This window comes from Stegostoma tigrinum, chromosome 30 (genome assembly GCF_030684315.1).
Source record: "Stegostoma tigrinum isolate sSteTig4 chromosome 30, sSteTig4.hap1, whole genome shotgun sequence".
Classification (NCBI taxonomy): Eukaryota; Metazoa; Chordata; class Chondrichthyes; order Orectolobiformes; family Stegostomatidae; genus Stegostoma; species Stegostoma tigrinum.
In genome coordinates, this window is record NC_081383.1 from 19,171,817 (window position 1) to 19,199,185 (window position 27,369).

A 27,369-nucleotide genomic window follows, 5' to 3' on the forward strand; every position below is an offset into this window, starting at 1 on the left:
ATGTTTGGCTATCAGCAAGTTAGAACTTTTAAAATATACAAATATTAAGTTGAGTAACTTGTATACCTTTTTGTCATAAGAGTTTCATACCATTAAATACACAACAATGAAGGCAAATCAAATAAAGCAATTCATCCAAATCTCAACTTAGAAACAGCCTTGGTGGTGACCATTCCATCCAATGATTTAACTTCAAGGAGAAATAAATCAAAGTAAATTTTAGAAACAAGGTCACCGTGTGGTCCATCATCACATAGTGATCCACTGGTTTTACAAGTCTATACATACACTTTGAACAGCTCACCAAGTATACGCTAACAAAAACACAGCTACCAAAATCCTACAAGAACTCTGACCCATTGTTGGTTGCTCCTGCTCAAGCCAGTTAAGCAAAATAAAAATTTAATTTCCCCCTTGGGGACCGCTTTGCAGAACACCTCCGCTCGGTTCGCAATAAACAATTGCACCTCCCAGTCGTGAACCATTTTAACTCCCCCTCCCATTCCTCAGATGACATATCCATCATGGGCCTCCTGCAGTGCCACAATGATGCTACCCGAAGGTTGCAGGAACAGCAACTCATATTCCGCTTGGGAACCCTGCAGCCCAATGGTATCAATGTGGACTTCACAAGCTTCAAAATCTCCCCTTCCCCCACTGCATCCCAAAACCAGCCCAGCTCGTCCCCGCCTCCCTAACCTGTTCTTCCTCTCAGCTATCCCCTCCTCCCACCTCAAACCACATCTCCATTTCCTACCTACTAACCTCATCCCACCTCCTTGACCTGTCCGTCGTCCCTGGACTGGCCTATCCCCTCCCTACCTCCCGACCTATACTCTCCTCTCCATCTTCGGTTTGCCTCCCCCTCTCCCTATTTATTTCAGAACCCACTCCCCATCCCCCTCTCTGAAGAAGGGTCTAGGCCCAAAACATCAGCTTTTGTGGTCCTGAAATGCTGCTTGGCCTGCTGTGTTCATCCAGCTCCACACTTGGTTATCTTATATTTAATTCCCCCCCTCTTGCTTTTTGGATGTTGGAAATATTTATCCTGGTGGATGTTTAAACAGAAAGCCAAAATTTCGGCATTAGGCTTCAATTTTACTTAAAATCTCACCAAAGGAACATGATACGATAGTAACATTAGCATGAGCAAAGGCAACAAAAAAGCTCACGTGTCAGCCTCCATTGCGTAACCATGGCACTTCAAACCTTGAGAAATTCAGAGGCATTGTGTGAACAGCCCTTGACGTCGTACCACATGAAAGACAGGTCAGATTTCAGACATTTGTGCTAATTCAAACAAGGGCAATATAATTAACCACTCTCAATCACCAAATATTTGATAATAAAAGAACATGACTTAATCTATTCATAGTGTTACAGAACTTCACACTTTTGTGTGATAGCACAATAACAAGTGGATGCTGTGTTCGAATTTTTGTTGTTCAGCAGTAAAGCTAACTGTTCCAATCTTAAGGCACATCTGAGATAACACAGTGGAGCAGGAGGAGCACAGCAGGCCAGGCAACATCTGAGAAGCAGGAAAGCTGATGTTTTGGGTCAGGACCCTTTTTCACTTCTGAAATTTAAGCCAACAATTTAACATTTCCAAATGGATTTTCTGATCTAATATTTCAGATAAGAAATATCTTTTTATTGCGTGCACTAACACTGCTGCTGGGTGTTGACAAGCACAAAATAATCTACTTAAAACGTAAATCTAAAAAGAGAGCTCCAGTCTTCCAAGGACTCTCAATCTTACCCTTGTTCTTATTTTCACTTCATATTAAAAAGCTACCTAAGCAAGGAAATTCCATAGTGTGGCTTTCTTCAAGTTCAACTTTTAAGAAGCAGACCAATGAAAAATTAAACAAAGCAAATTTATCTTGAGAATTTTTGAAGTAGGCTAAGCAAGTAAATGTGATTTGATTTCAGGGCCCTATGTATGCTTGAGTAATTTCTTCAAAGTTATTAGAAGATAGTTAATTGATTTAGTTTACAATTCCAGCCTATTAAAACCACAGACAGATGTTAAGGGTAAAGAATTCCAACACGTTTGTATCAATTAAAACAACTTTATTTTGACTTGTGAAAACATTTGATTTCCTTTTCTCTAAAAATACAGTTCTGAAATGTAAATTCTTTTGTTCAACATAACTTGAAAATCATAAATTTCCTCTCCATCTAATTCAAAACAAAACTTGTTCTTCTTGACTAATCTTCAGTTTTTTCCCTTCTCCAGGTCAAAGGATCCATCTCAGTCCCTTTTAAACAAATCCACTCACTCATACTGAAGTGATTTTGTGGAGGTTTTTCCACTCATTTTCTACTTTAGAAACTAAATGTGCTGATACTGTACAATTTGAAGAAACCGAGGCCAATATAACAGAGCAGCAATGTGCCATAGCATTTAAGGATCTAAGTTCACCCTGAACATTCCCAAATGGTAGGAGCCTAATTCTGAGTAGGTCATCATGCAGTCACTTAAGTGTTTTCATACAGAACTTTGAAAATGGATAGATGTGCTTTCCAAATGAGGAGGTAATGATGGTGTGGCAACATTAAATTGCTGCAGTATTAATCCAGAGACCTAGAGAATATTCTGGCAGATGGTGGAATTATAGTCTAATGACCACCATTGTTCATTATCTGAAAAACCCACCCAGTTCACTCATGCCCTTCAGTGAAGGAAACTGAAGCTACTGGACCTATGCCTCACAACCCAATTCACCTTTAATATTTAAATGTATGAACGGATCAACAGGACACCCATGGGATCACCTATCTCCGGACTAATAGCCGAAGCGACAGTGCAGAGACTTGAAAACATGGCCCTTCCGCTAATCCAACCAAAATGATGGATACGCTATGTGAATGAAACCTTCATCATTATTAAACAGACCAAACTAGAGGAGGCAAACAAACTAATAAACACCACCCTCACTCAGATCAGTTTCACCAGGGAAGAAGAAAAGAACAAACAGCTCCCATTCCTGGACATCATGACGGAACGCAGGATCAATGGGGAATTCCTAACAAAGGTGCATAGGAAAGCCACACACACTGACCAAGTACTGAATTTCAATAGCAACCACCCTAATGCACAAAGTTGCACAAGAACATTATTTAAACAGGCAACAATACACTGCAGCAGCACAGAACTATCCCAAAGAGTACCTCTTCCAAGTATTCAAATCACAAAGGATACCCAAAAAACTCGCTCAGAAGATGCCTATTACACAAACACCAGGAAAATACTGCACACCCCCAACACACACATCACGCTACCTTATATCAAGAACACATCTGAACTAACCACAAGACTCCTATGACTACTAGGCAGAGTTGCACACAAACCCACATCAACCCTACACAACTGCCAGCCTGAACCAAAGATCCACGATGGACAGGGCCAATGCCATATACAAGATTCCCTGCAGCGACTGCGACAAATATTACATTGGACAGAAAGGAAGGAAATTAACCACAAGGGTACACGAACATCAAGTGGCAACACAGACTCGACCAATACTCACTCATTTCCATCCACATGGATAAGGAAAACCATCAGTTCAAGTGGGACAACACCAGGATCTTGGTCGAAACGAAGCAGACACAAGCAAGGGAATTCCAGGCTACCTGGTGGTCCATTAAGAAAACCATCAGTAAACACTATCTAGATCCCCTATACACTCCACTGCAAAATACATACTGGAATGAGGTAGCCCAGCTTAACGGACACCAGAGCATAAACAACAGGCAGGAAAGCACAACAGCGCTTCATCAGATGCTGCACTGATGCTATTACCCAGCAGGGTAATGAAACATCTGCAGAACAACGCAACAGCTCAGGGAGCCAGCCAACCACAACATCCACAATCCAAGCTGCAAATCTACCTAAAGCCTTAGAAATTGCTGTCCTTACCTGGTCTGAACGACATGTGACTCCAGACCCACAACACTGTAGCTGACTCTTAATTGCCCTCTGGGTAATAAGAGATAGGCAATAAATGCTGGCTGAGCCAGCAATATCAACATTGCACAACTGAATTTTAAAAAGCTAAGAAAAACAATTTAAAAAGGTGCCAAGGAAAGACAAAAATTTGTCTCACCTGTCAACATTGAAAATGAATTAATTAGCCCTTTACCTGAAAAAGGAAAATTCAAGATGACTATTCACTTAATAACAAAACAACCAACTACTGCCACACTCGAGCCAAAGAAAAACTGCACTGCCAACAAAAAAAAAATCGAATTTCCTCCAATGCGGCCATTAGATTTCCTCTAAACATATTATTCTGATACTTATCTTTCTTTCAAAGCTTCAGGACAAGAAATAATTTCCTTCGTCAATGATAAAGTGTGGGGCTGGATGAACACAGCAGCATCTTAGTGGCACAAAAGCTGACGTTTCGGGCCTAGACCCTTCATCAGAAAAGGGGGATGGGGAGAGGATTCTGAAACAAAAAAGGGAGAGCGGGAGGTGGACTGAAGATACACAGAGGAGAAGATAGGTGCAGAGGAGATCCCACTTCCTACAGACTAAGGGGGTGGACATGGGTAGCTGCATGGGCCCAAGCTATGCCTGCCTCTTTGTAGGTTATGTGGAACAGTCCCTCTTCCGCACCTACAGTGGCCCAAAACCCCAGGTCTTCATCCGTTACATTGATGATTGTATCAGCGCCGCCTCGTGCTCCCAAGAGGAGCTCTAACAGTTCATCCATTTCACCAACACCTTCCACCCCAACCTCAAGTTCAAGTGGGCCATCTCCAACATATCCCTTAACCTCCCTGGATCCCTGTGTCACCATCCCAGGCAACCACCTATCAACTGATGTCCATTTCAAGCCCACCAACTCCCACAGCTACCTGGAATACATCTCCTCCCACCCAACTTCCTACAAAAATTCCATCCCCTATTTCCATTTCCTTCGCCTCCCGCACATCTGCTCCCAGGATTAGGCATTTCACTCCCGCTCATCCCAGACGTCCTCGTTCTCCTCCCCCCGCCCCCACCCCTCCAGTGGTCGAGAACGCCCTCGACCGTGGCTTGGGGACTGCTTTGCCGAACACCTTCGCTCGGTTCACAATAAAACAATTGCACCTCCCAGTCGCAAACAATTGCAACTCCTCCTCCCATTCCTTAGACGACATGTCCATTCTGGGCCTCCTGCAGTGCCATAATGATGCCACCCGTAGGGTGCAGAAACAGTAACTCATCCCTGCAGCCCAATAGCAGCAACGTGGATTTCACCAGCTCCAAAATCTCCCCTCCCCCACTGCATCTCAAAACCAGCCCAGCTTGTCCCCACCTGCCTAACCTGTTCTTCCTCTCGCTTATCCCCTCCTCCCACTTCAAGCCGCACCTCCATTTCCTACCTACGAACCTCATCCCGCCTCCTTGACCTGTCTGTCCTCCCTGGACTGACCTACCCCTCCCTACCTCCCCACCCATACTCTCCTCTGCACCTATCTTCTCCTCTATCTTCAGTCTGCCTCTCCCTATTTATTTCAGAATCCTCTCCCTATCCCCCTTTTCTGGTGAAAGGTCTAGGCCCGAAATGTCAGCTTTTGTGCTCCTAAGATGCTGCTTGACCTGCTGTGTTCATCCAGCTCCACACTTTGTTATCTTGGATTCTCCAGCATCTGCAGTTCCCATTATCTCGGATCACGATTTCCTGAGTCAATGTAGTTTTTAGGTTTTATATACTGATTTATTTTTAAGATCTGGCAAATTTTCAAAGGCAAAAATAAAAAAAAGTCAGAACTTGTTGCCTTGAAATACATGTACAAGGCTCTCAAATATATCTGCTTCTCAGGGCAAACTTCAATCAAAGAAAATTACTGACTACACCGAGATGGTAAAAACTACTGATGCTTCCCTTCACCCTCTCCCATTTCTGAAAAAGAGACCGGACCCAAAACATCAACTTTCCTGCTCCTCTGATGCTGTCTGGCTTGCAGAGCTCCTCCAGCTCCACACTACGCTGTTCCAGGTTTTCATATTTTCCACTAAGAATCCTGCTGTACTCTGTAAAATCCTGAATAGGCCATTGCCCAACACTGATATACCACACTTTGTTCAACACCATTTAACAAAATCTCAGAAGATCTTAGACAAGATTTTGCCTTCAAATCTTTGTCAGGTTCACACTGCAATTTAACACTGGTCTTAAATTTCACACAGACTTCTTACGCATTGCATGTTGTCAACCGCACAACAAGGCTGACTCATTTGTGAAGCCCAATGAGATTGGTATCTATCTGCTTTTAACCACAAAAGTAACCTCTAATCTCTATCATTTTTAAATGGGCTCCCAATAAACTTACGTTCTTTGGAGGGAATTCCAATTTCTATATTTTGTTGCCAGTTTTAGTGACTGGATTAGCACAGCATGAATTTACTGTAGAAAAAAGGATTCTTTGGTAAAACATTTCTAAAACAAGTTAATAAAATGGATTTTACTAAGAGGTTTGAAAATTTAAAATAAAAACTGTAATCCTGATTGTTTGGGTATTTACTCAGTAGCTGAAGAAAGTCTCCTTCACTATTGCTCAAAATGGATTTCAGCACATTAAAAATACCATTCCAACCAAACAACAGAGGGGAAGTCCATGACAACAGCAGCATCCATCCTGAATTATCTTTGAGTAAATTTAAAAATCAATGTTTATATTGCAATTATCTATAAAGAAAAGCAATCCAAGATTTTTAAGTGTGGTCATAAAATGAAACCGTCGCGAGGCCAAAAGGCATAACAGAAAGCAAGGCTGAAGGCTTAGCTGAAGTAGGTATCAAGGAACAACAACAACAAAAGTTGCTGAAAAAAATCTCCAGCCCGGCAGCATCCGTGGAGAGAAAGCAGAGTGTGTGTTTCAGGTTTAGTAGCCTGAAGTAGGGTCACCGGAGCTGAAACATCAACCCTGCTCTCTCTACTGATACTGCCAGGCTTGGCACAGTTTTTTCCAGTAATTTGTTTTTGTTTCAGATCTACAGCATACAGTTTTGTTTTACGTTTCCAGGAAGGTGGTGGCCGAAGTGTTGAATCTTAAAATTCGAGGCAACTGATAGGTTGCTCATAAAGGCACAGTGGAAGTAGGGGCAACGTGGGTGAGAAATTTTATCATTTCAACTTTCAGGAGATTGGAAACCGACAATGAAGCTCATGGAAGCTCCAGGATAAGGCATACAGTTTTACAGGTTTGGAACAGCCGGATATGGAAGGTGATAAAGGCAAGAGCACGCACGCGCGAGAGCGTGCGGTGTGCTGATGTGAAAGCAGATATGTATTAGATCAGGTCATAGTTTTTTCAGTGGATTTGATAATCTGATCACTTCTCCCCCAGCCCCAAAGAAACATGGAGACGTATAAACAGCCAAAAATCTGAAAGGAATTCAGTTCTGAGAAATCAGGACATGCCTACTTGTTCATTAAATAATCTGATCAAACCATTTCCTTTAAAGTTAGTATTTAAATGAGATGTCAAAAAGGTAAAGTTTCTTTTTGAATTCTAAGTTGCAGCTAGCTCATAACCTTCTCAAAACTAATTTCAATATTCATTATTTTAAAAGTGTGGGCTGTATTCATATTGAGTAATCACATACATTCCAGAATTATCCCTCACCAAACTAAAACTGACTCAACTTCAGAAACTCCCTTGAATTTATCATGGGAAACAAGTAAAACCTATCACCATGATGTCTACCAGAATAAATACACAGTGAAAAATTATATCAGTCTTGTTTGTTTTGCTATCATAATTCTGTCCTACGCAATAACTGATTTATTAACATCATTTAAATATACTCACACAATGCACAAATAGGCCCACACACTGATAGGCCAGGAAGTTCATGTCAAGTTTGTTAATGGATATCGTTTATATGTCCAGTCATTACTTTAGGTTTTACTATGACAATGCACAATAGTAACTTGTCATTTTTGGCTCATTATCTAACAAACATTTAGTTCCAGCGTACTTAATCTTTTTCCCTCAATCCAAAAATTTAGCATTGCAATGGAAGGATCCTATGCTTGCATTGGAATTCTGAGAAGTTTTCTTAAACTATCCGCATTCAACAGGTCATCTGTGAGGGATTACTCTCATACAGTATCAGCAATTAATACTAAAATAACTTAATTAGAACTACAAATCAGGAGTGGCTAAGTTCACTCAAGTTCCACTAACTACATTTTAAGAGAAATCTACTGTGAGCTGAATGCCACTAGAAATATAGTTGAATTACTTCTGCATAGGTAGACTGCTCAAGTTACATTTGATGTAAAAAAAACCAACCCTGCTGCAATTAATTTTTGAATACTGAGTTGCAGAAATGAACCAGAGCTCATCATTGTGAATGATGAACCAGTGAACAAAGTGACTTTTTTTTGAGTTACAATTATCAAAATATCTGGAAAGCTCAGACAACCTGTGCCCCTGTAATTTTGAGTGATAGCTTCTGGCTGTGGAGCTATCCAATTGAGGCTGAAGAATGAAACATTTTTCTTTATCCATCAGTTCATATTTCTAATGCATGTGCACATTTTAGAGACTTCACAGTTTAAATCAGATGTATGACATTCCTCTCACTCTCAAGCAAAACATCTTGCGTACTCTGTAGTCCAAATATTTCATTTCCCCGAGTCTTAGTCATTTGCCCTGCAGGAGTTTGGTGTGATATTTACTATGCTCTTATTGCATACTGAAGTCCAAAAAATGCAACCGACATTCCAGCAGCTTTATTGAAAAATATCTTGGGGCCACCACTAGTTAAAAAAATTCCAAAAACATTGTTTGAAAAGAAATTGGAAACTTAAAGTATAAAATGCATCATATTTAAGTTTAATTTCACCAAAGATGAAAACTGCATATAAGCTTAATCCTACAACTAAAGTTTTCAACAGGAGATATTAAAACCGATTGCTCAACTGGAAGACAAATGCTGTCACTGATCAGTTGAACCAAACAGCCCAATCAAAATCAAAATTTCAATACAAATCTGAGAAGATTTCATGTTTGAATAACAGCAACATAGCATGCAGCTGAGAATTCACAACAATTTGCAATAACCTTTTCACAATCGTAAGTGGAAGGACATCAATGCGACAAATGTTTAGAAATAAACACATGAGATTAAAAATTTGTCCACTCGCTTTACTAGTTTGTCTTTATTGGACATGTTTTAGCCCTAAACAAACATGTCCAGTAATGTTTAGTAGGTTTTCAATTGCAGGAACAAGGCAATGGCATGCAACATCAAGGCTGAGAAAAATAGACCATGAAAGTGACAAGGCACAACACTAATCTTTGCTGTGATAGGGCAAGTTAAGGCAGCGAGCTAAACCGTCAAAAAACTGAAGCAGATTAAGCAGTTTCTACCAGCAAAAACAAATATTTAAACAAAAATTTAAAACATGACAAAGCAATGCTATTCCTCTGCTATTCTGTAAAGACCCAATATTCCAAGTTTGCAGGGAAGTTTCAATTTTCAAAGAAAGGTTAAGTATTTTTCATCAATCCCAACCTGTTATGGCACCTTAAGAAAAATATGCACAAATTCAGATATTAATATCACTGTCAATCAATATCTGTAAAAAGCACTTGCTATTTTTATGCTGTCAGAAGAATGAGTCATCTCATGGAAATTCACTTCTGGAATTTAGCGTATCTGGTTATACATGCTTCTCTAGAAGCTTCTGATCACATATACAACATTGACAAACTTCCAATTGATAGTGCACCAAGCAAAAATGCTTTTTGTTTCTGATCAGTGCCACAAAGTTAATGAATTATTTCCCCTACATAAAAATAGGATCTTTTCACCTCCACATAGATATCTGTAGAAAAGTCAAGCTTCCCCATTTCTTCAAATGCTTTCATTGATTTTTATCAAGAGAACTAGCAACCAAAGTGTCTCTCCTTCAGGTTTGCAATTTAAATTAAAAATGAACACCACCTAAGAACATTCTATCATGTCTCTGCACCGATTTGATTTGAATCTAAGATTTGTTCAGATACTCTGAATGCAATATTTCCCAGAGGAAAACACTGCCATATTTATAAATATAATGCATTGAAATTGCTACATGTTCCCCCTTAGCAATAAACATATACTTAGCCTTGGAGACATTGTTTAACTTGAAAATAAGAGAATGAACAATTGCTATGAACAATTCCTATTCTAAACATCAATACTTTGATGTCTACGCCAATAAAACATGCCATTACTACAAAAAAAACGTTTCTAAGTAATACGTCGAAGTTAAATTAAGTTACTTATTTCACAAACTGACAGTGACATGCTCAAAGGGCTGAATTGCAAAGCAAACTGACCAGTATTTCTTAGACTTATACTTCCCCAATTAACTGGGAATGAGCCCCAGAAAGATGCTTCGCAAAAGTCAATCATTCTGGACCAAAACACAAACATAAACTGGTTTGGAGTTACATTGCAAAATCATAAATGGCCATCAGCACAAAAAAAGACAGTCCCTACAACAGACCCTACATTCCTTGTCAACTGTCATAAATGTGCATATTATTCTTATTTTTGGGATTTAGATTTAAAATTCAGGCAAATTCATTTTTGGCCAGTGTGAACATTTTGTTTTCAAAAGGTAAGAAAGTAATGTAGACAGTAACCAAAATACATTATATCTATGACTGCAGTCAAATGCCTGGTTTATTCCTTCCAAACGTTAATTGATTTACACATGTTTATGCTGCAGTGTTTATGTCAGATAGAATAAATGTATGAAGGCTACCAAATGCTGAGTAGCTATTAGTTTTGACTTCTGAAAGGCTTAAAGGCTCAATTCACATGAACCCAGGGTTCATGTAGAAAATAAATTTTCTCCTAGCAGGAGAACTTAATTGATCTGTTTAATTTCATTCAGCAGAACCAATCACCACAGAAGTGTTTTCCAGACTGACATTTAGGCGATTGGAATTGAGTGAGGTTCTAACCAGCACAAAGGAATCTTTAAAAAATATACTTCAGCAGTCCAATTAAGTTCATTTTAACATTTGTGTTAAGGCTTATCTTATTCTTTGTTTGTAATAAACACACTGTTGCTCGAGGCCACCAGCAGCCTTGTGTGAATACATTTCAGTGACAAGAAGGTAAAAGGTACATTTGCCATAGTCTCGCCTAACATAGGACTGTTCTCTCATTCCAGAGACAACTACTGGTGGTTTAACCCGGGGGTCACCACACCATAGGCGAGGGGAGAGGTTGGGAAGCAGAGTCTTTCATGATAACCTCAGCCAGAGTCAGAATTGAACCCTCCCTGTTGGCATTCTTTGGCACTGTTATCCAGCTGTCCAGTAAGTCGAGGTCCTGGTGACTAACAACCATGCTCACCAACTGCAACAATAACTGTATGATCTATGAAGCCAGGCTTCATTCTCGGATCTGACTTGAGTAGTATCACCATCAGGTGGGATCATAAAATGAAACCAAAGACTTCATACATAAAACGGTACAGATTAACTGCTCAAATTATGACCAATATGGAAATTCAGCAGACAAGGACATAGGATTTGCCTTAGTAAGTGAAACTTGAATTCTGAATTCATCAAATCATCACATTTATGAAAATCTTTCCTAGTTTAGGCATAAGTACAATACATCATTTTAAAAGACAACCATTTCTTTGTCTTCCATGTCAAAACTGCAAATCACACGGTCGGAACAGATCTTTTTAAGCAGAATTCCTACGAAACCTCGATCATGAAGAACTTCAGCTCCCAAGGTTGTTTTCATGATTATTCCAAAAAAAATCCAAAAGGAAGATTTTGTAATAGAAGTTCTCCAACTTCAGCTTTGAAGTTCACCATTCAACATTTAGATATCTTTCTCAAGTGGGACAGATTCAGATCACTCAGCAACGCAGGTTTCTAAAACAGAAGTGACCAGTTTAATCATTTCCATGAAACACTGAAGGCCTGCTCTTCAATGACAGTGCCCGTGGGCTCAGCCTTAAAGTTAGAAGGGGTAAATTTAAAACTGAAATGAGATGACATTTCTTCAGCCAGAGAGTGTGGTGGGCTTGCGGAATTCATGGCCATGGAGTGCAGTGGAGGCCAGGACATTGGATGCCTTCAAGGCAAAGATCGACAAATTCTTGATCTCAGAAGGAATCAAGGGCTACGGGGAGAATGCAGGGAAGTGGAGCTGAAATGCCCATCAGCCATGATTTAAATGGCAGAGTGGACTTGATGGGTTGAATGGCCTTACTTCCACTCCTATGTCTTATGGTCTTATGGACAGTTGAAGATTGCTGCAACTAGCATGCAGCACAGAGGTCACAAAGCCAGCTATTGGAAAGGATTATACAACTTAGATTTAAAATGCTTATGGTGATTTGACTCACCCATTTGCCATTAGCACTTTTGCATCAACAGAACTGAAGCAAAACTGCAGCCCTACAATGTCAAGAAACAAGATTTGTGCACTAGCTTCAGCCACGTAAATTGAATTTAAACAATTTCCAATATCACCAATGTCAGATGATGCAATTACACACTCCCTACTTAAGAACTGAATAATGTTGGCTAGCAGTATGCAGAATGAAAAGAAGCGTGCAACCACACAACTTCACCAGAGCAGTTTGGCACAATTGGAGTCTGTGTTTTGCTATATTACTAAAATGAATTCCATGGATATTAACTTTTGCTATTATTTGTAATTTCCTCTGGTGCATAGAGACCACGCATGGGCGGAACTTCAGAAACCTAAATAAAGTTTAAATACATGTCCCAATGCTTGCAGCATATGTTAATCGAATGAAGCAAACATGCTAAATATTATAATTTAAAAGTTTAACTTGAAGTAAAGGAATCAGGACACAGAATCAAAAAGTGCAGTTGGAAACACCGACTATAGATGATTTCACAGTTTTTGGGATTGTGCAGTCACTGAAAGGAATACAACCGCTCAAAATATAAACCAATTTTAATCATGTTATAGCTGAAGTTTACATGTCAAATTACTTTTGACAATATTAATTTGGCTATCCTCATTCTCCTAACAAAATTAAGGTACCTTGACCTACACGATTGGTGTTTTACTGTTCCCAAATGATTCTTCTGCTTAAGAACTAACAAATCAGTAGTTCCAAAAAAAAGCCCAAAACTGCATTCCGTCTCTCTTCCACTCCCCAACAAATCATATCAGTTTGGCACGCATAAAGCTTTTTTCACAACCTGATTACATTCACAAAACTCCAACTCCCACATTAAAACTTTCATACTGCCGCAAAGAAATGTAACCTGATGACTGTACCCTTAACAAAAATTAACAAAAAAACTTTTCTTCAAATCTACAAAGTTTGCATTGTTGCACCTTTCACAACTACTCCAAGAATGATACAGTGAATTAAGTATTTTAAGTGTTGGAAATGCACAAAACCAATTTGCACAAATCAAGCTCTCACAGCCAATATGTCAGTGACCAGATGTTTCTGAGATGTTGATCAAGGGGTAATCATTCACTTGAGCACCAGAATTTACACCCTGACATTCAGTGAATTGGTGCTAAAATGTTTATGTTCATTCAAGTAGTCAGATGGCCTTTCATGCGCATGATGCCATATCTAACAATGTCCTTCAGAACAGTATTGCAGTGCCACCCTCGATTTTTAAGCGCTCCAATGCTGGACTGGGGTTGGTCCAGCAAGCCTGTCTCACCCCAACACAATGCTTGTCATTGAACATATCCTACCCCCTCTCCCTCAAGTTGCACAGTCACCTACAAAAGACGAAGTGAAACTTATGAGGAATTGGCTCTTTAAATCTGTGATCTAACTAGTATTTCTTAATGAATAGCAAGTGTTTAAAATTTTCAACATAATTATGAATGGATGTGAACTAATCAACATCTGATAAAATCTGTATATATGTGTCAAGTGGCACAAAACTTCAAACATTCGTTTTCATTCACTATTTTAAAACAAAATAGCTGATCCTAGTACACAGGACAAATTCTGTCATCGTAGGGGGAGCACAATATTGGTTGCACTCAACCTAGTTAATTTAACTTGAGTAAAGCTATTCCTGTTAGAAGAGCGAGCTTTCCACTATGTTTAAAACATCTGTTTTGAAAAGCATTGTCATCTCCAGTCTCAAAAGGTTAACTTAGTTGTTAGCTAAAGAAACACAAAAAGGTACAGTACCAAAATTATCAAACAAGGATTATACCACAGGTTTACCACGACATCACCAAAGGTTTTACAACTCTACGTTGGAGTGAATGACCACTTTTATACACTAAACAACCGTGTCAAAACAAAATGAAATGCCGTATTGAGAAATTCAAGACAACAACAACGCATCAGGACTTCAATATGTGCACATTTTCCGTTTATGTAGGTAAAGTATTGACAAACGTAAAACATATTCGCGCACAATTAGGTAAGCAATAAGGTGTGAGTCAAGTCAGAAGCTTGGCCACATACGTCCCTTGGTGATCAGGTTACCAAACGTCAGCATCAGCAAAACTATCAGCTTTTGGACCAAAACACAGTTGGACCCTCAACTGTCAATTTCATAAAAAAAATAAGTATTACTGTTGGAGGGGAGATAGAAACGGGGACGGCTGGCAAGGGAAACAATTATTTTGGGCGTTTGCTTTAACACAGATTTACATTTTCGCAAGGAAATTAAACGCCAGGCAAAAACAGGTTAGAAGAAAAAAAGGAGCCGATTCTTGGGAGCTCCTGTCAACAGCAGCTGCTCGTCCCACAGCCCAGTTTCCAGACTGAAATGAACTATCCCGAGCGCCGGGCCGAAGTGAAGAATGGAAAGATCGGTTTGTCCCGTTGTTATCAATGCTAGGCCTCGGATACATTCGTTTGTAGTTACTTTCCCCGTGTTTCTTAATCCTCCTCATTCTCGTGTGACAGCGATGTGACGGTGGCTGCAAAACAGCTCCAACTCACCTCGTCTTCCTTGTGGTTCCGGATGCCACGTACCAGGTCCTGCAAATTCTTGTCAAACATTCGGTCAATGCTGCCTTTCACGATTTTCAGAGCCATGTTCCTTCGGGTCGGCTTTCTCCGGGATCTTCTTGAGAGCTACACAAACCCTTCTCCCTTTCACCGACCACCGATGTTGGAAAACATGCCAGATTTCCTCTCCCGAATCTACACAACCGTAGAAAGGGAATGTAGAATAAACCAGCGGAGCCACAACAATGAATTATACTGCCTCTGCACTGTCCCCCACTTACAGGTTACAGATAGCAACAGAAAATGGCCGCGGCTAAGCTAGAGTCAGGTGACCAACTGCGGGACTGGAAAGGGGAGGAGAAAAGAAGGAGCGCGGCGGAGTGTGGGGGTGGAGCCTAGAGATCAGGGGGCAGGTCCGGCAGGGGGCGGGGACTGTTGTTTGAGATGGCGGGGCCTGGGATGGGACATAGGCGGGGTCCCGCTGTGGAGGGGGCGGGGCCTGTGGCGTTGACAGGGCGAACTCTTCGCGTCCTAAGAGGGGGAGAGGCTTTTGGCAGGAGAAGGCGGGACAGATGGTGGGTGTGGTCTGTCCAGCCGTGGGCGGAGATTTAATCGGGAGAGGGCGCGGCCTAGGGACGGGCGCCCATGACGGGGCGCAGTGGGAAACAGGGCGGGCCCTTGCAGTGGGCGAGGCCAGTGTGGGGCGTAGAATGCGGTGGGGCTGGGCGCAGAAGTTGGGACCTTGAGTGGGCGGTAGCGGGCGTCCGTGGGAGGGTACCACAACTAGAGTAGGCGGGGCCCGCACCGGAGGGGGCGGGGCGGGGCGTTGATAGGGGTACAGTCTTGTGCCGCAGGACCGTGGGCCAGCATTGATAGGGCTGTGCGATGTTGGCTCATCTTCACAATTATTGATATTTCCACTCAGAATCTTCGTTTCCTAAGATTGCTTTCTTGCATAAGACCGTTTATAGTCTCTCCGTTGTTTTATGGTTTCCTTTGTAAGCATGATTTTGTGGTGTTCAGTTGGGCCGTGCGTATGAAACTGAGTCAGTTGGGTATGAAGATACGAATTGGGAGCAGATATAGGCCACTCGCTCCTGAATCCTCCTCTGTGATTCAATTAGATCACAAGATCTGATTGCTCCACATTTCCGCCTGACCCAATGATCTTTTACCCATTTGGTCATCAAGTGTCTCATCTGCATCAACTCTAAAACGTTCAAAGACTCTGATTTTCAGATTTCTAATTTTCAGTCCAGTTTACATAGAAGCATGGAAAATAGGACCAGAATGCTGTTCAGCCTTTGGAGCTTGCTCTGCCATTCAATTCGATCATGGCTGGCCCTGTTTTCTCTCCATTTGCTTTGATCCTTTTGGTCCTAGGACCTATATACATATTTAAAACTTACTTGAAAATGTTCAATGTTTTGGTTTCAGCAGTTTCCTTTGGCAGAGAATTCCACAAGCTCATTACCCTCTGGGTGAAGAAATTTCTTCACATCTCAATCCTAAGAGGCAAACCCTTTATTCTTAAACTGAGACTGCACACACTGTCCTGGTGTTGTCTTACAAATCTATTGTACAGTCACAGCAAATCACTCCTGTTCCTGTTTTTGAACCCCCTCGCTATTTTGTGGTAGCAATGATAATGAAAAAGTGCCACTGTTATTCCTCTTGAAATCAATAATCTCTTGCCATTGTGTACATGTGGAGACAGATGTAGAAGTTGCTGCCACTGATTCTAATTGTTTCACTAGGGCATACTGTCGAACTTCCTCAAACTGTGATCAACTTCGAATCACTAAACAGACAAAGAACTTTGTCTTTTATGTTGTAATACTGCTGTTAACCACCACCAGCGTTGACCCAAAGTCAGCAATTTGTCTTTTATGTTGTAATACTGCCGTTAACCACCACCAGCGATGACCCAAAGTCAGCAACTTGTCAATGAAGTATGACTTTTTTTAAATGTTGTACTACTGCTGAATAGTCTCTTTGGCTGTTGAAAACTAATTTCATATTTGTCTAAATTTTTTTTTCCATTCCACTTTAAGTTCTCTTTTTCCAATGTGATTTAAGCTTCAAATGTGTGTGACTTAAACATCTATTTCACTCTAAGGCGAAGAACGGCCAGTGCATTTTATTTCCTGGTTTGCAGCCTGAAGACTATTTTATTGTGATTGGTTGGTTAACGTCAAGTTGCTCAACAAGAAGTCAAATTGAAACTAAAGTCAGTAATAGCAAAACCCATCATACAGAAATTGCTCAATCTAGGAGGGTGTGTTCCTTCAAGCTTAGTGATAAGTGCCAATACTTGACACTGACCACAAAATGAACCAATAGCTCTTTGAAGATAACAAAATGTGAAGCTGGATGAACACAGCAGGCCAAGCAGCATCTCAGGAGCACAAAAGCTGACGTTTCGGGTCCCTCTGATGAAGGGTCTAGGCCCAAAACGTCAGCTTTTGTGCTCCTGAGATGCTGCTTGGCCTGCTGTGTTCATCCAACTTCACACTTTGTTATCTTGGATTCTCCAGCATCTGCAGTTTCCATTTTCTCTGAGCTGTTTGAAGATCTGACTCACCACAGTAAATTTAGTGCTGCACATTGGGAAGGAATTTCTCCAGTGCCTATGTGCATCGATTCATTTGTTGCAATTGTAGGAAATATGTCCATTCAAATACATGCTGATTGTAAATGCAGACGGAAACCACTCATCAAATGTGTGGGCTGGATTTAATGGAGAAGATGGGGTTCTTGGTCACTGGTTGGACAGCTGACAAAAGCCCTATATCACAGGCACTTGATAGAGCAGTGGAGGGCCTTCTGCCAAAATCATGGAAGTTCCACCCACTAAGAATCACAAGCCAGTCAGAGGCTAGCAGCCCTTCTACAGCAAGTAGTGCCATTGGAGAGGGGATGGCTGCTGCCAGTACACCACCAGATAAGATCCAGCATTGCTGATGGACCGGGGCACAGGAGAAGGGTAGTAGGAGGCTATTCATGGGATGTGGACTTCTGGTAAAAGGGCTTTGGGGGGATCAACAGGAGGAGTGAGAAAGTTGCTGTTACCAGGCCAACTCCCTACTCGATGTGGAATCCTTAATCAGGCTATAAATACCGTTGAAAAAGGGAACCCTTCACACTCTTGAAGGTTGCAAATAATCCCTCCAGAGTTCCATGTATGCTGTGCCTCCTGCAGTAGTGGGATATAACCCTAAAGTGGGCATTGTTATGAAGGCATTTAATATTTCTCAGTGGGAAAAAAAGTTACATGGATTAGTTATTTGAAAAAAAGGTTTCTGGAAGGCCATTAGGCATTGAAAGCTTTTTGACAAGGCTTCTTTGGAATCACGAATCTTGTGAAAACCATTTCTATTGGTATAGACAAGTGTGCGGTAAATTCCACCAATGCACGAAAGTTGAGTCAATGCCATGATCCAATTAAGTGGGGGGGGGGGGGGTGTTATTGCTGGTTAAAATTCGGGTTGATGGCCCAATTTGCATCCTTAATATTTAGGCCCTATCTTACTAAACTCACCTAAAAAGCTGGATGTCAGGAAACCTCAACATCAAAACCAAATTGGGTACCTGGCATATTCTGCTCACCATTTACTCCAGGCAACTTCCACATTGCCCATGACTGAATCACAGTCCAAGGTATGCTCCAGGGTATGTCTGAGACGTCTCTGACATCAAGCACTCTCAACATTTAAGTAGAAAAGGGTCAAGTCAAACACATCACAAAGCCAGTGAGTTCACACAGAATGATTTGCTATATAACATTTGCAATCTGAACTGCAAATGGAGATTGCTTTACCATTTTGTATGAGACACACGTTAACCTAAATGGAAAAAAATGAGACTCCTTACTAAGCATATATCCATTGAAGTAACGGAGAAACCATCATCATCACTGAACATCATTGCCACATGCTAGATTGTGACTTTACATTATGTGTCTTGCAATATTGTGCAGGAATTGTACAGAAATAGAAAAGTGACATGAATTCTTTGGCTTCGGGTGGCAGATAATAATTACTCTGTTACATTTTACAACTAAAACTATGAACAATAAAGCAGCTTCCTGAAATGGTTAAGCGGCAGCATAAAAACAATCCAATAATTTTCACATGATTAGAGAATTTGTAATATATTCTGTTTAATTCAATTCATAGATAAACACAGACTTTCCTTCATCCACATTGATAGAGTTTGAAAGGTTTATAAAATCTGCTTCGGACTTATGTCTCGTGCCTATGAGGTCCAAAGCTAGGATAAGGACTTTAGAAGATTCCCTTTCATAATTACACAAACCTTTGAAAATGAAAGTAATGGTTTGTTGACCTCAATCTAGATACTCTGCTTGAACCTAATTGCATGTCTTAACTAACCCATTATTTACATGTTTGATTGCAGGACCAAGAAATCATGGGTGGAATTTACTGCATTCCTATGGTGAGTTGTGGATGAGAATTCCCACAGCCTTCTTCCTTCCACCCCATTTAATTTAATGAGGGAAAGGCCTATGGATGATCTTCGCGTCTTGTTGCAACTGATGTTCTTAAAGGGGCAATTCCCACTGTTATGACCTAGACTGGAGGAGTGCAGTATCCCTCTAATCCCATTCCTTATGGTGTCACAACATAACATTTACTAATTGTACCCAAGTCCAGTTAATACTCAGTTGTGTACTTACTCTGTATTAGCCCCGGAATGAAAAGATTAATCAACCAAGTCTCATTAATTGAAACAAAATTATTGATATATTATGAAACAAAATCTGTTCAACTGTGATGCAGAATTCGTTAGCACATACCATTTGTAATATGAAAAGATAAACATTTCCCCCATTAACTAATCCAAACGCGCACACCTACAAACACTTTGGGTAAAGTGGGTATATTGGATTTCTCACTGTAGAGATTCGTTAGCTAAAGACTGCTTTTCTTTTTAAAATATCAATCTGGTTTTTGTGCATGTGTGGTTAATTCACTAATATACACAGCTGTCTCTGGAGTCTTGACCGACATGGCTTGCTCAGGAATCACAGCATTATGAAGTTCTTCTTGTTGCTCTTCAGAAACAGGAGAGACCCACTGGGCACAGTGTTCCTCATAGGCTTCTGGTCTCTGAATAATTCTAGACACCAAAAGTACTCTCCAAACCACTCACTGTTCAAACAGTAGTGGCTTACAGCAATACATATGGTTTTCACAAGACTCGTGATTCTAAAAAATCTTGTCAAAAGGTTTTCAATGGCTAATAGCCTTCCAGATACCTTTTCTTCAAATAACTAATCCAGATACCACATATAACTTGAAGTAGATCTATTTTACTTCCTACTGAGAAAAATAAGGAACTTATTAACAATGATAATGGGAACTGCCGATGCTGGAGAATCCAAGATAATAAAATGTGAGGCTGGATGAACACAGCAGGCCCAGCAGCATCTCAGGAGCACAAAAGCTGATGTTTCGGGCCTAGACCCTTCATCAGAGAGGGGGATGGGGTGAGGGTTCTGGAATAAATAGGGAGAGAGGGGGAGGCAGACCGAAGATGGAGAGAAAAGAAGATAGGTGGAGAGGAGAGTATAGGTGGGGAGGTAGGGAGGGGATAGGTCAGTCCAGGGAAGACGGACAGGTCAAGGAGGTGGGATGAGGTTAGTAGGTAGGAGATGGAGGTGCGGCTTGGGGTGGGAGGAAGGGATGGGTGAGAGGAAGAACAGGTTAGGGAGGCAGAGACAGGTTGGACTGGTTTTGGGATGCAGTGGGTGGAGGGGAAGAACTGGGCTGGTTTTGTGATGCGGTGGGGGAAGGGGAGATTTTGAAGCTGGTGAAGTCCACATTGATACCATTGGGCTGCAGGGTTCCCAAGCGGAATATGAGTTGCTGTTCCTGCAACCTTCGGGTGGCATCAGTGTGGCACTGCAGGAGGCCCATGATGGACATGTGCGGAAGCTTGGGGACCGCTTTGCAGAACACCTCCGCTCCGTTTGCAATAAACAACTGCACCTCCCAGTCGCAAACCATTTCCACTCCCCCTCCCATTCTTTAGATGACATGTCCATCATGGGCCTCCTGCAGTGCCACAATGATGCCACCCGAAGGTTGCAGGAACAGCAACTGATATTCCACTTGGGAACCCTGCAGCCCAATGGTATCAATGTGGACTTCACCAGCTTCAAAATCTCCCCTTCCCCACCGCATCCCAAAACCAGCCCAGTTCGTCCCCTCCCCACACTGCACCACACAACCAGCCCAGCTCTTCCCCTCCACACACTGCATCCCAAAACCAGACCAACCTGTCTCTGCCTCCCTAACCTGTTCTTCCTCTCACCCATCCCTTCCTCCCACCCCAAGCCGCACCTCCATCTCCTACCTACTAACCTCATCCCACCTCCTTGACCTGTCCGTCTTCCCTGGACTGACCTATCCCCTCCTTACCTCCCCACCTATACTCTCCTCCCCACCTATCTTCTTTTCTCTCCATCTTCGGTCCGCCTCCCCCTCTCTCCGTATTTATTCCAGAACCCTCACCCCATCCCCCTCTCTGATGAAGGGTCTAGGCCCGAAACGTCAGATTTTGTGCTCCTGAGATGCTGCTGGGCCTGCTGCGTTCATCCAGCCTCACATTTTATTAACTTATTAACAATGCCCACTTTAGGATCATATCCCACCACTGCTTGTATTAGCCTAGTAGTGGCCAGAGGCACAGCATGCACAGAACTCTGGAGGGATTATTTGCCACCTCCAAGAGTCTCAACAGGTCCCTTATCCAAAAATATTTATTGCCTGATTAAGGTATCCACATCGAGAAGGGGGTGGCCTGCTAACAGCAACTTTCTTACTCTTCCCATTGACACCCCATGCCCTTTTACTAAAACCCCACACTTCATGAACTGCCCCTCATCATCCTTCACCCCTGCCTAGCTCTATCAGCAATGTTGGATCTTACTGGTGGTGTACTGCCCAAGCGTCATCTGGGCAATGGGGTCGCAGCAGAGCCCAAGTGTCAGTGCCAGAAGGAGCACGGCTCAAGTGACAGACCGGGATGTACAATGTGGGGAGAGGGGCTGATTACAACGTGTGTGTGGTATTGAAACTGAAGGAATAATGTTTAAACAAAGCCTTACTTGAGAAAATGCATGAAATTCTTCAAATCCTTTTAGTTGACAAATTTTGAGCTGGAAATTCATGTCGTAGGGCAGTTCAGTTCAGATTCTTCCATGATTCCAAAATCTGACTTAATCTCCTGAAATTGTACTGTTTAAATGGTTCATTAGAACTGCCTAACAGAAATGGAATTTAGATTACAATGAAAGCTGGCAAGATTTTGGGTCATTTTTAACATGGGTTTTAAGATTCACAGCGAGTTTTGAGAATATTTGTAGCTCAGGTTGAGGTTCTGGATGTGAGTTTGCTCGCTGAGCTGGAAGGTTAGTTTTCAGACGTTTCATTACCTTTTTATTATATTTGAAAAAATATACTTTATTCATAGAATGTACAAAACTAAACATTTATACACCTACCCAATCATGCAAGCTGCTCCGGGTTACCCAGGTGGTACGTACACCAACTAAAGGCAAAAAAAAAACAAAGAAGAAAAAAAAAACGAAGCAAAGAAAATACCCCGGCAGTCGTCTCCCCGCACAGTCCCCGTTGGCCCCCTGACCAGTTGGGGAAGGCGCCAGCTGGGCCCAGTTACCAGATAGGGCCCTTTTTCTGTTCTGGACGAGGGGTTTCATACGGTGGTCTTTCCCCACCGCTCCTTGGCAGTGGCTACCCCAAGCTTTAGCGCATCCCTCAGCACGTAGTCCTGGACCTTGGAGTGCGCCAGTCTGCAACACTCGGTTGGGGTCAGTTCTTTCAGCTGGCAGACCAGCAAATTGCAGGCAGACCAAAGAGCGTCTTTCACCGCATTGATGGTCCTCCAGGCGCAGTTGATGTTGGTCTCGGGGTGCGTCCCGGGAAACAGCCCGTAGAGCACGGAGTCCCATGTCACGGAGCTGCTCGGGATGAACCTAAACAAATACCACTGCATCCCCCTCCAGACCTCCTGCGCATAGGCACACTCCAGAAGGAGGTGATCAACAGTCTCGTTCCCCCCCCAGCTGCCGCCTCGAGGGCAGCGTGTGGTGGCGCAGAGATTCCGGGCATGCATAAAGGATCCCACTGGCAGAGCCCCTCTCACCGCCAGCCAAGCAATGCCCTTGTGCTTGTTTGAAAGTTCTGGCGATGAGGCATTCTGCCAAACGACTTTGGCAGTCTGCGTGGGGAACCACATGACGGGATCCACCCTCTCCTTTTCCTGAAGGGTCCTGAGGATACTACGTGCTGACCGCTGCCTGACGGCCTTGTGGTCAAAGGTGTTTCCTTTCAAAAATTTCTCCACGAAGGACAGGTGATACGGAACGGTCCAACTACTCGGAGCGTTCCGCGGCAACGAGGCCAGGCCCATCCTTCGCAACACCGGGGACAGGTAGAACCTCAGTAAGTAGTGACACTTGGTGTTTGCGTACTGAGGATCTACGCACAGTTTGATGCAGCCGCACACAAAGGTAGCCATCAGGGCGAGGGTGGCGTTCGGTATGCCCTTTCCCCCATTTTCCAGGTCTTTGTACATGGTGTCCCTGCGGACCCGGTCCATCCTCGACCCCCAAATGAAGTGAAAGATGGCCCGGGTGGCCGCAGCGGCGCAGGTCCAGGGAATAGGCCAGGCCTGCGCCACATACAACAGTACCAAAAGCCCATCGCACCTGACAACCAGGTTCTTACCCACGATGGAGAGGGACCGGAGCATCCACCTGCCCAGCTTCTGCTTCAGTTTGATGATACGCTCCTCCCAAGTCTTATTGCACGCCCCAGCTCCACCGAACCAAACACCCAGCACCTTCAGGTAGTCTGTCCTGATGGTGAAGGGGATGAAGGAGCAGTTGTCCCAGTTCCCGAAGAACATGGCCTTCTCTTACCCCTGTTGACTTTGGCACCCGAGGCCCGTTCAAACTGGCTGCAGATGTCCAACAGCCTACTTACCAACCGACGATCGGTGCAAACGACGGTGACATCGCCCATGTACAGGGAGGTCTTGACCTGAAGGCCTCCACTGCCTGTGATAGTCACGCCCTTCAAGCTCACGTCCTTCCTGATGGATGCGGCGAAGGGCTCCACACAGCACACGAACAAGGCAGGAGAGCGCGGGCAGCCCTGCCTGACTCCAGATCTGACGGGAAAATAGTCTGATTCCCACCCGTTGATCGAGACTGCGCTAACGATGTTGGTGTAGAGCAGCCGGATCCAATTGCGGATGCCCTCCCTGAACCCCAATTTGGAGAGGACGTCCCTCATGTAAGCATGAGAGACCCTGTCGAAGGCCTTCTCCTGGTCCAGGCTGACGAGGCAGGTGTCCACCCTCCTGTCCTGCACGTAGGCGATCGTATCCCTGACGAGCACGAGGCTCTCAGCGATCTTCCTGCCCGGCACAGCACAGGTTTGGTCAGGGTGAATCACCGACTCCAGGACAGACCTGACCCGGTTGGCAATGACCTTGGCCAGGATTTTGTAGTCCACGTTCAATAGAGAAATGGGACGCCAATTCTTAATTTCTTCCCTCTCCCCCTTCCTCTTGTAAATGAGGGTGATAATGCCCTTCCTCATAGACTTGCACATTTCCCCTGCCCGAAGTGCATTATCGTACACCTCCAGCAGGTCCTGGCCGACCACGTCCCACAGAGCGGAATACAGCTAGACTGGTAAGCCGTCGCTCCTGGGAGTCTTATTCCTCTCCAAGGACTTGAGGGCTCTGGTCAGCTTGTCCAGGGATAACGGCCGGTCCAGCCACTCTCTCGTGCCGTCTTCTAAGACCTCCATGATAGACAACAGGAATGGCTCGGAGGCCGTGCTGTCCGTGGGCTTCGCGTTGTACAGTCCGGCATAGAAGGATCTGCTGATCCTCAAAATGTCGGGACGAGACGACGTCACTGAGCCGTCGCCCTCCTTCAGTCAGCTAAGCACAGAGCTGTCTTTGTGCGCCTTCTGAAAGAAGAAACGCGAGCATGTCTCGTCCTGCTCCACGGAGTGGACCCTGGACCAGAAGATTATCCTGGAGGCCTCCGCAGCGAAGAGCAAGGCTTGCTGACCCCTCATCTTGCAGAGGTCCTCTGTGACATCAACCCCCATCAACTGCAGAAGGAGCAGGTTCTGCACCCTTTTCTGGAGTCGCGACAGCTTTCCCCGCCTCTCTCTCACCTTCCGAACACCCTTGAGGACAAAGAATCTCTTGATGTTCTCCTTCACCGTCTCCCACCAGTCACCCAGAGACTCAAAGAGGGGTTTCACGGTTCTCCAACCAGCATACTCCCTCTTATGCTCCTTGACGTTCTCTGGGGTCAACAGAGTCGTGTTGAGCTTCCATGTCCCCTTGCCGGCCGGCTGGTCGTCCTGTAAGTGACAGTCGGCCAGCAGGAGGCAGTGGTCAGAGAAGAACACCGGCTCGACGCCGGTGGACCTGACCGAGAACGCCCGTGACACAAACAGGAAGTCTATCCTTGAGCGGATAGACCCGTCTGGCCGCGACCAGGTGTATCTCTGCTGCGCTCCGTCTGCAGGGGTGCTGAAGACGTCGAGCAGCTTGGCGTCCTTCACTGTGCCGATCAGGAATCTGGACGTGACGTCCAGTTGACTCCCCCCACCCGCTGTCCCCACGCTGGATCTTCCATCTGCATCGCTGATACAGTTGAAGTCTCCGCCTCGGATGACTGGCCTGGACGTAGCCAGCAGGGGTGGAAGCCGCTGCAGGATGGCCAACCGCTCACTCTGTACCGCTGGGGCGTACACGTTGATCAACCTTAGGGGAACGTTCCTGTACGTGATATCAGCCACTAGGAGGCGCCGCCCCCACCACCTCTTGAAGTTGAGAGATGGTGAAGTTGCGCCCCCGCAGCAGAATAGCCAGGCCCGAGGAGCGACAGTCGTTACCCCCCGACCAGATCGAAGGCCCACAGGTCCAGGCGCCGGACCATTTCCTGTACCTGCTGAGGTGCGGTATCCCGCACTCCTCCAGAAACAGGAGGTCCGCCTTGACGGTGGTCAGGTAGGCCAACATGGACACACATCTTGCGGTGGACTTGACGCTGCGCACATTAATGCTCACAACTCGTACTCCCATTGTGGGCAGTGACCGCAGTACCCTCCCCAAGTCCAAGGTCCAGCCCCTCCATCTGTCCCTTCATGCCCATTGCCCAGGCTAACTGCTGATGCACTCCGGGCTCAGGAAACCGTCCGTGCTACCTTCCGGGTGGCATCCCCCCATCGGGGGTATGGAGGCAGGAGAGTCTGGCTCTGGGTCAGGCTGGGGACATGCTGTTTCCTCCTTCCCGCCTGAAAGTTCCGGGGGGCCCCCTCGGGCCCCAGCGGCACGTGGCTGGATGTCGGAGGGAGCCTCAGGACACCTCCCGTCACCTGGAAGCGGGGTGCTGCTTTCCTTCTCCCTTGAGATCTTTAGCTTCTGCTTTGGGCGGGCCTCCTCCGAATCTCCCTCGTCAGAGGAGTTCTTATAGCCCCCCTGTAGCTGCCTCTTCCCGCCTGATGGTTGCGGTGCCTGGGCCCGCCGGCGCACCTTCCTCCATGATTTCCGGACCATCGTCCACTCCCCTGGGTCACCTGTCACCTCCTCCATCAACTCCGGGTTGTCGGGGGGGAGCGGAGCCTGAAGGGGCACTTTGCTGGCCTCGGGTCCTTCCGGCAGGCTGTGCCCTCCTGCACGACTTGGCCCTCCTGCACATTAGGGGGGTCCTTGCAGAGCCCTGGTGCCTTTCTCTCCTCCGCGGGGGCTTGCCCTGCATTGCCCCCGTGGGCGACCTGGGCATAGGTGGTCCCCCGCTGCGGGCATGCCCTATAGAAGTGGCCCGCTTCCCCGCAAAGGTTGCAGCTTTTTTCTTTTGGGCAATCCTTTGCAAGGTGACCCTCCTCCCTGCAGTTTCTGCAGATGGTGGCTTTGCAGCCGGCCGCCACATGATCTGACCTACCTCAGTCATGGCAGACTTTAGGTTGCCCTGTGTAGGTCAGGTAGCCCTTGCTCCCGCTGATTGTGAAGCTGGACAGTGGGGGGTGTACGATGTTCCCATCCGAGCCCGTCCTCAGCGTCACCCTGACCTGCCTCTTACTGGTCCAGATCCCGATGGGGTCCATGATGTTGGTTAGGTCCCCTTCCACCTTCACGTACCTTCCAAGGAAGGTCAGGACATCAACTGCTGGCACATGCGGGTTGTACATGTGTACAGTCACCATACGGCTCCTCTGCACCGGCATTACGAACAGCGGGACAGCGGTCAATACAGTGAGGGGGCTCTCACCTCCTTTCTCCTTGAAAACCTCCAGGAAGCGCTCGCAAAGCTTCGCACTCCAGAAGGTTACATCGT

At 44.5% G+C, this 27,369-nt stretch overlaps 1 protein-coding gene across 2 annotated transcripts in view; it reads right to left on the bottom strand.

Moving 5' to 3' along the window:
- ap3d1 (adaptor related protein complex 3 subunit delta 1) overlaps window positions 1–15,276 on the bottom strand; it is a 109,761-nt gene extending 94,485 nt beyond the window's left edge. For both annotated transcript variants that reach the window (XM_048559805.2, XM_048559804.2), the window contains exon 1: window positions 14,943–15,276. In XM_048559805.2, coding sequence (XP_048415762.1) covers window positions 14,943–15,038 — 96 coding nt within the window. In that variant the 5' untranslated portion in view covers window positions 15,039–15,276. The remainder of the gene's footprint in view (window positions 1–14,942) is intronic.
- Window positions 15,277–27,369: the final 12,093 nt, after the last annotated feature.